General features: G+C 37.8%; 1 protein-coding gene across 1 annotated transcript; it reads left to right on the plus strand.

The window, feature by feature from the left end:
- Nucleotides 1-4,055: 4,055 nt before the first annotated feature.
- Nucleotides 4,056-5,651, plus strand: LOC139114921 (sulfotransferase 1C1-like). Its single transcript, XM_070676844.1, has 3 exons — nt 4,056-4,145; nt 4,783-4,948; nt 5,172-5,651. Exons 1-3 carry the CDS (start codon nt 4,137-4,139, stop codon nt 5,375-5,377), a joined length of 381 nt encoding a protein of 126 aa, XP_070532945.1. The 5' UTR covers nt 4,056-4,136; the 3' UTR covers nt 5,378-5,651.
- The last annotated feature ends 3,981 nt before the right edge of the window (nt 5,652-9,632 follow it).

Consider the following 9,632-nt stretch of genomic DNA (forward strand, 5'->3'; position numbering starts at 1 on the left):
CACTTTCTCATATGCACCACTTCGTGATACCAAAAGACAATTAGCAGTCCCCACTCCTGTCTGTATGATGCAGAATATGGTACGCCCTCACGCAGTGACCAAGAAAGCTCTCGTCCTAAATCCTCTACAATAGGAGATCAATACCCTGAATTAATAACTGTTTCCTGATGTAGTGAAGTAGGAAATGTAAGATTCAAAGTATAGCTTTGACATCAAAATATTGATAGGTTTCGAAGAATAAGGACAGAGCAACATAAAGATTTAAACAGTGAATATATATATATATATATATATATATATATATATATTAATATATATATATATATTATATATATATAATATATATATATATATATATATACAATGAGAGAAATTACTTCAAGAACTTTCCATTACGGAACAATTGTATGTGTTCAACGAAATAGTTCCGTAATGAAAGGTACCGGCACTATACAGAGCTCTCAAAGTTTGTCTGGTCCTTAACAGAAAAGAACCAAATCTTTGACTTGATGACAAATCATCAAATTACTCAAACACAAGCAAGCGATGTAATCTTTGTTTATCAGAAAGCTACCAATTGTCAAGGCTGACAAATCTACGCTGTTAAACAAACGCTCTGAGTTGGTTTCAAAATTTATTTTGGAATTGCACCGAAATGTTGATTCACTGTGCATGGGTTCTATGATAAAACTATGAATATTTTTTTCCAGTACAAAACTAGGTAAATCTGTGCATGTATGTGCGCTTGATTACTTATATCAGTGTTTTTGATTAAACTAGAGTGGTTATAAGTCCATGGATGTGCAAGAAATTTGATTTTGGAATTTCATTGAAAAGTTGATTTACTGTACATGGGGTCTATGAGAGAACTATGCACAATTTTTTCCTATATAAAACTGACAATATCTTTGCATTTATGTACATTTGATAATTGATATACACTTTTCCACCTGTTGCATATGTTTTTGTCTCTTGTCTTTTATCAGTTTTAACTGTTCAAGGTGTTTAATGTAGGATACCACTGCATCTTCTTTGCTTGTGAAACTTGTGGATAATGTGTACGTATTTTGTTGTTGATTTCCTATTCAGGAAATATCACAAGGACAATCAAAGTTTTGGCCATAAAATCAGCGTCTGTCAAAAGTGACCCTCCCCCAAAGATAGGTTTATAAAAAGTGACCCACCCCCTTGAACTGTTTTCTAAAAAGTGACCCTCCCCCAATTCCCCCGGCCCACCCACCCCCTGTAATTACTGAAGGCTCCCTTACTGGTGTACAGAAAGTGCTATCTCTCGCCAGACAGCTCGTCCTACAATCTGAGCTGTCTGCCATGCCTATTGGGCCAACTGGCCATGACTGAAAGAAGACCAAGGTCAGGAACGCTGAAGTTGGCTCAGTCAAGGTCAAAATTACTGACTGTCCCCCAATTGTGTAGGCCTTGTTGGAGCCCCGTTAAGGTATGGACTATACTGCAAGATGTGTGCACTTTGCACCCGTTTGACAGGTATACAATACCTAGTCACCAGTAGTCACATGCTGTATGATTCATTGTCTCCCACGAGATAAAAACGTTAAATGTCGTGACCTGATTTGGAGCAGAGTTGGTTGAAGTTTTCATACTAGCCAGGTATGGCAGCTCCAAAAGGCTTTCACTATTACGAGGGCGTGCTCTTTTACGACTTGTTATTCCCGGTCCGTCACTAGAAGCAGTGAAGGAGTTTCAAGTACGGGAGGATGATGTGTTCTTAGCGACTTATCCGAAGTCAGGTGAGGGTAATAATTATTTGACCTAAATTCAAATTGACTGCTCGTTTTTTAATGGGCAGTGGTAAAGATACATATGTCTATGCGGTGTCGTGCCAGTCCTATATTTCAAAGGCATTCAGTGGGATTTCAGTTCCTCAGTTGATGTATCGACATTCGCGAACATTACAGTGTGTGCTGTTCACAACGGACACATATACAGGCAAAGGTTAGAAACCTGATTTAAAAGGCGTAGCAATGTTTTGCTTCTGGTTGAAAACATGGAATGTTTGAATATACAGTTAGCAAGCAAGACCTTAGCAGACACCATTTGAACCAAAGCAGTGGTCACACCGTTGAAGTGGTTCTAACTGTGTGCAGGGACTGACACGAGAGTAAACAAAGTGAAAGGTTGTTTCTCATATTTTGACATCATGAATTGACATTCGAAAATACAAATAATGAAGAGTTGTATGTTAATATGAATGAAAGCGGGAGATAGATAGATAGATAGATGGATAGATAGATAGATAGATAGATAGATAGATAGATAGATAGATAGATAGATAGATAGATAGATAGATAGATAGATAGATAGATAGATAGATAGATAGATAGATAGACCGATCGATCGATCGATCGATCGATCGATCGCTTGATTGATTGATTGATTGACGCATCCATTCATTCATCAATCTGGCACATCTGGTACATCACATACATTTGTGCTTATTTGTGTACGTGCCGCTGCTATGCGCACACAGTACGAACTGCAGTCCGTACTTGCAATTTCAGGTACAACATGGACGGCGGAAATATTATCTCTGATAAGAAATAGTGACGACATCGACTCAATCGACAAAGTACCATTACTGAAGCGAGTGCCATGCATTGAGTCAGTCAACCTGGAAGATAAATGCATTCCAAAATTGAAATTGCTGGAGACTATGGGGTCACCGAGGTACATGAAGACACACCTCATAAAACGACTGCTGCCTCGTGAGATATTCACTGTCAAACCAAAGGTAAGATGTGAAACTGTATGAAGTCGTTTCACTGATATTAAGCATGACTTCTACCAATACACTGACAAGACATCGCCTCCACGTCTTATATTTTCATAGGTGGTGTACGTGGCCCGGAATCCAAAAGATGTGTTGATATCATACTATGAATTTAAACTTCATCCGTGGTCATGGGAGGAATATTTTGATAATTTTCTGAAAGGAAAACGGTAAGGGAAGTAAAATATGCTTTGCAAACTGTTTTCATACCAAACACGATTGGAACTAATTTGGGATAATTGGATCTCCATATTTTTTTCAAATTTCTCAAAAATGTTAGGTGCCCTATAGCTGAATGCTTCAATATCACAATTTTCTCATAAAGCAAGTGTGTAACGGAAAAGAAAAGCAGATGAGCTTAAATTTGCAGATTCAAAAGACATTACTTCGCTGTCCAATTTCCGAATCAGTTCCAATCGTGTTACTATTTGTGTTCGCTCTGTCGACTGTACGAAAGCATGTATTTTTCCTATCACAATAGACCCCCGAGAAAAACGAGGGTCTATGCCTAAACACAAGAACACGATGTTATGTAAAACAGAAGCCCTGTCTCATTGTCATCATCAGAAGCGTGAAATACTTTATTTATAAACACACTTAAAACAAGGACGTACGTCCATGCTTAAAAAAGGGTAATGTTTGGAAAGGTGAAAAAAATCGAATGGTCAAATTTTAGGAAGTGCCCGTGTCAAACGTTTATTCGTCTATTATCTAGGAAAAGCGCACGATAAATGTCCACAGAAATTGACAAATCCCGTCCAGGGGCTACTACGAGCGATGATCCTTTTAATGTTTGTATGTAACTGTAAGAGCATATTTCTAAGGCCATAAAAGCGTTTCACCCAATACGGTTGGATTTTACGAGTGTGAAAATTTAAACGTTTTGGCGTTGACAGACTTGGTTGCACGGGTAACTAGAAACAAACACTCTTTGATTTACCGAGAAGAAACACTTCACGTAATCCTCAGCAAGTACGGAAAGGCGTGGTTTCAACTACTACAACAACGGTGTATTCGAAATAATTGATCGTTAATATCAACATATTTTATTCGACCTTTTCACCGGATCACTTTTAAAGTACTTGGTGTGCCGGGATAATTGCCAAATACTGCGGTAAACAGAAGTGCCGTGAGTTCTCATGAGTGAAAGTGATTGTGTGTCCATATGGCAACCTGAAGACGAAAGCACACATTTGCTGATGTTGTACACTTAAAACATTTTTTATTTATTCGTCTCTGTTTAGTTTGTTATGGATCCTGGTTTGAAAACGTCGAGTACTGGTGGGAACACCGCCATGACGACAACGTGCTGTTTGTCTTTTACGAAGATATGATACGGGTGAGATGTCTTTCTACTTGAGGGGATACAATTTTTTTCTCATGAAATGTAACATCCCATGCTAAGACGAATATTCCCATCCTAATTTGAAAAGCACGGTAACAGCATGATGTCATCTGTGATATCCGTTTCCGAGGCCTTAAAAGATATTGCAGGCCGTTCAGGATATTACGTTACGACAGTTAAAGGTAGAATGCGCCTCGGGGACAGATATCAGACTCCCAAACTTTGGCAATTCTTTTCTGATCTACCACTTGTGCGGGCTCGTTTTAAAGCTCTTGAAGTAAGATACATTTTCACTCTCTTAGTTTTTCAAAAGACGAGCTTTTTTGTTATTTTTCCCACCAGAGTTAACACAGGGATGGCGGCCATTTTGAATATTAAATGTTGGTAAATGTTAGGTAATTTTTCTGTCAAGTACAAAATTTTGCACGGTGACCCCTGATTTTTTATTTGTAATTTGCTGAGAGGATGGTTGAAAGTTACATTGAGGAAAGTTTTGAGCAACCGTTTAAGTCTTTCACTTTCGAGGCGCATACTACATTCAACCATGCTTGAATAATCTCTGCGGCTTGAACTCGTTAAAATCTGATCTCACTCGAACGGGTTTTATTTTTTCTCCGCTCTGTCTACTTAGGATCTGAGAGGCCATGTTCGTAAAATCGCCGACTTCTTGAACAAACCCCTTGATGAGGCTACGCTGAATGAAATAACTCGTCGGTCGTCCTTCGATGTCATGAAGGAGAACCCGAACGCAAACTTTAAGGCACCGTTTGGTGACGGGCTTCGGCTATTACGCAGAGGTAAGCTCAGGTGTAACAATCCTTGTTCTGCCTAAACTAGAGAGATTCCTTAACCTTATATAATAATCAGAGTTCTGGTTGCAAGTCTTGAAGTCAACTGAGAGAAAGATAAATTGCATCACCGATTTTGTTGATCCAAAACCTTGAGAGCAATTACGGAATAATAAACGTTGTTCACGTCTACCGTTAATGACAGTTCTTTGTGTCTTTCTTGTTCTCGCAGGTAAACCCGGAATTTGGAAGAGTCGCCTTACTGAAGCTGAAAATGAAGCAATGGAAAAGGCTTTCAGTAGGAGAATGCAAGAAATCAACATTGAATTTTCCTTCTACTCCTATAATATGCCAGTAACGATTGATAAAAAAACCGCCACATTTGCATGCAACAGTTTTCAGAACATGGCATTGTTTCTACGTATGTTTGCAGTGTGATTTATCTATCTACCAGATGTGCAATTGCAAACGAAATATTAAAAGTCCCAGCTATATCAATAAAAGTACTAAATAAAACCATCAATGTATGATTCACAGAAAAGAAAAGGTGCACACGTACACACACAAAAACTTGGATATCTGCGAGCCATCCTCCAAAGACATCTGATAATGTAATATTGCCTTCCAAATAACATGGTAACATTTTTTCGAATTGATAACATGATCAGAAATTGTCTGAAATAAACGTATTATGTATAATCATCAGTTAAAACATGAAACAAGCTTCATTGACATGTAACCATTATAAAATTAAAATTGTCACAAAATAATCACTTAAAATGATGTATATTTTGGTGTATGTCACATTAAACAGACTTTAGCTGGGTGAAGGGTCACTGTTGTAAATAATTTGATGAAAACAACTTTTCAAAACTTCATGAAATTTAGAAACTAGTCAAAATAATCATACTACAAGATTTGCAATAGCTGCTGTCCCTCAATACATACACCACGCTCTCTCTCTCTCTCTCTCTCTCTCTCTCTCTCTCTCTCTCTCTCTCTCTCTCTCTCTCTCTCTCTCTCTCATAAATATATATATATATATATATATATATATATATATATATATATATATATATATATATATATATATATATATATATATATATTGTTTTTATCTATATTGCCTTTAGTCAATAGACTTTACCATATTTAATTGTGCACTGTGTTTTGAATACGGTGACAGGACCCAAATAGTCATAATGTAAAGTCACGAATTGACGCATGAAAATGGATAATTGCAAAAGCCTGATGCTTGTAAAATGCATACAAAATTAAAAGTGTCTTCCTCGGAGACACAATGTTGCAGTCGTTTCCAAGTATGTGACGTTCTACGAGTAAGGAGATACTCTAGCCACGGCACTGTGACAGCACGTCATACTACAATACAGCTATGAATTTACTTTCATTTCATTTTATTTCATTTCATTTCATTTCATTTCATTTCATTTCAAGACAATTAAAGTACAACACATGCATTTTATATATTTCCTTTTTATCACATTCAAATATTAAAGCTCCATTAGCAGTAACTTTAAGCTATTTTTCAGTATTTTTGTTCTATATTTCAACTACCATTTCTAACGTGAATCCCTGAACCATGATGAAATACCAAGTATTTAGCCTGTCAATGAATCATTTGTGTGCATAATCATGCCTTGTTATTGTTGAAAATTGTATTCAAGTTCGGACTAGAATTCATTTATCAACAATAACAACGGTCATTACACATGTACAGGATTTGTTGACAAGCAGAATACCGGGCACAGCAGCATGACATAGGGATTTTGATGAGAAACTGTAGTTGATACACTGAACCAAACACTGAGAAAATAGCCAAAGTCACAGCTAGTGGAGCTTTAATACTAATTGACATGGCAATGTCAAATACATTTAGTTTTCATATATATTTCCCCGTTTATAAGTTAACCTCACCTGTTTCTTTAATAATTGATGATCAACCATCTATAGCATAGCTAATCAAAGTTGCAATATGAACTTTGAAAACATGCCCTTAGCTTTGTCTTTGTTCGACGTCTAACTTGTACTAGCGGTTTGCCTAATTTAATCCGAAGCATTTCAAGAATCCGGCATGTTCACACTGCTATTAAAAGCTATGGTAAGACACATTTAATAGACTTGGTTTTAACGCAATAGAAAATATGTGTACTTCTACAGTAATAACACTGAAGTGTAAAACGTCTGGCAATGAAACCAGGCCAAGAATCACTTTTATTTCTTGAGATATTGTGTACACCGAGACTTCTTGACAGAATGCCACCATGAGAGAAAATGCCGAGAGAGTTTGACCGTTTGACCTCGCTGTTAATTTTATGCAGGAAATTACAATAACAATGCTTGGTCGAATGACGCAGTGCCTTGAGGGTGGGATCGCCAGTGGTATAGGGGGAGGAGTACCTTCCCGATGGTGATAAGTGGTGCGGATTACCGTCGCCTAGGTGACTGGCGTTGCAAATACCTGGACTGAACCCACGCGTGGACTGAACCATTTGGTTTTTTTGAGGTGTCGATGGTACTTTGACAATAAAAGTAAAGATGCACAGATATCGAGTTTATTGTCTTGTTTATGAGCGGCCAGTATTTCCAACAGCATGAATTACGTGCATTTGCCCTAGAAGAAATAAATAATTTCGAATAAAACATCGCGAATATAACCACATTCCTTAAGCTCGACGTACCCCAAAGAACATGAAATCGCCCGACTTTCGATTGAAGAGATGAGTTTTGCCAAACCGCGTATACAGAAAAAGTGGCAGATGACTTTATTTTTAGAATCATAGACAGTATAGCGAGATGTAAAAAATGTGAAAGAGGCTCCCCATCTAACTATCCTAAATGTTTTTGTGTCGAGTTTGTGTTTGATTCGTTTCGAAAATGTGTTCCTACATTCTTATCCGATTGTGTGTGTTAATAAAAATGTTTGTTTCGCTTTGGATATTTGTAGAGAAGTTTGGATTAGTGTGTACGGTAATGTTTTGTTTGTGTGGGGAAAGCTTATGGCGAGACGCAGCCGGACCTATGTTGTTACAAAAGTTGATAGAGTCGCCCTTTGACGCTTGCGTTTCGAAACCCGGTTGTGGTTTCTCATCAGTCGCGGTGTAGATTCTTTCCTTAGTTTGTGTTTGTGAAAATTTATTTTAATGCATTTTAGTGGTCTTGCTTTTCGATTAGCGAGGCAAGTATATTAATTTTTGGTCACGTTGTGAGTCCGTTTGGTGGTTCGGTTTGTTTGTTCTATGTTTCTTTACTTCGGTAAATTTTGTTTTGACTGGTGTGTCTTTTAGATTTTTGCGGAGGTTTGTGAATTTTTAGGCAATAAGTACCACTGGGGGTACGGATTTTATGTTTATTGGATCAAGATACTCACAAGTATCCTGGTTGATGTGCTTGTTCTCGTACATTTTGATTCATAGTTCGTTTACTTTGTTTACTGTTTGTTCTGGCTTGTTGTGTATAATACTGAGTGTTGCGTAATTGCCTTTCGCATTCGAGTACGTAATCGTTTGTGTTGACAATGACGAAAACCCAACCTTTGTCGAAGGTTTTTTTCCCGAAATTTGTCTATTGTTTGCAAGCTGGTTTATAGCGACTCTTTTAGCACGCGACATGTTTTGTTTCCTTGTTTGAAAGGGTATCTCTAGAAGTGCGAGTTTAGCAGCTTCAGATAGCTTTCAAGTTTTTGGTGTTTGTTGTTTGTGGAGCCCAATTTGACTTTTCTTTGAATTTGTGTTGTTGCGATTGTTTGTGTCTCACGATGTAGCGTAGTCACATTTTACGACTTTATTTGTTGAAATCCTGAGGTGGTTTTATTCTGTTTGGTTTTGTTGGCGTCCGAATTAATTTTAAGGCCTTTGCCAAGTACTATTTTTCGGAGTTTCATAGTTTGAGCGATTATACGGTAGGTTGTTGTTGAATTTCATGTTGTTGTCGCTTATCTTTGGAAATAGCTGATTTATTTCCACGGCCATTTTTTCTGTTACGTTATTTTATGTGTACGATTTTTGTTATTTCTTTTAAGTGTTTGTGTGTTCTATGTCATTTTATGGGTTTTTTTTGGGGGGGGGGGGTAGTTCTCTTTTTGGAGTGTTTGGTGGCCCTGAAAAGGGCCGCTTGGTATGGGTTTTTGTTAGCGCTTGGCGCGTTTGTTTTGGCGATGAGCCTGTAGCTTTTTATGCTTCTTTTCGCCGATTCGATGTGCTTGGTAAGTAGGTGTTTGCCGCCTTCTTGTCACTGTGTTTGCGTACATGGACAGTCTGCATAGCCCTTGAATGTGGTCTCGATTTTGATCAAACCATGGAGGTACCTCCATAATCAAACTTACAATTTAGGAGTATATATCAAAACTGATAAATGATTTATGTTTTCACATGGGTTCACAAAAAGTTTCGCCCCGGTGTTCATTTTTGGCCCAGGAATTCCATCTACCCACCCTTTACAGAGTAGTAAGCTTATGAGGCAAGTAAATATGGATGCGCCGGTGCGATTCAACGATCAACCTCTATATCGCATCGAAAGTCAACAATTTTACGGCACGGACTATGATTTTATAAGTTTATACACAGTCCCTCGTGGATAGAGAGACTGTGGTTTATAAAAATTATAAGGCGCGGGGTATTATATATTGACTGATTACTGTAGCTATAGATAGGCTACATTCAGGACGGGCAGCGAC

The sequence above is a fragment of the Ptychodera flava genome, chromosome 16 (assembly GCF_041260155.1).
Source record: "Ptychodera flava strain L36383 chromosome 16, AS_Pfla_20210202, whole genome shotgun sequence".
Classification (NCBI taxonomy): Eukaryota; Metazoa; Hemichordata; class Enteropneusta; family Ptychoderidae; genus Ptychodera; species Ptychodera flava.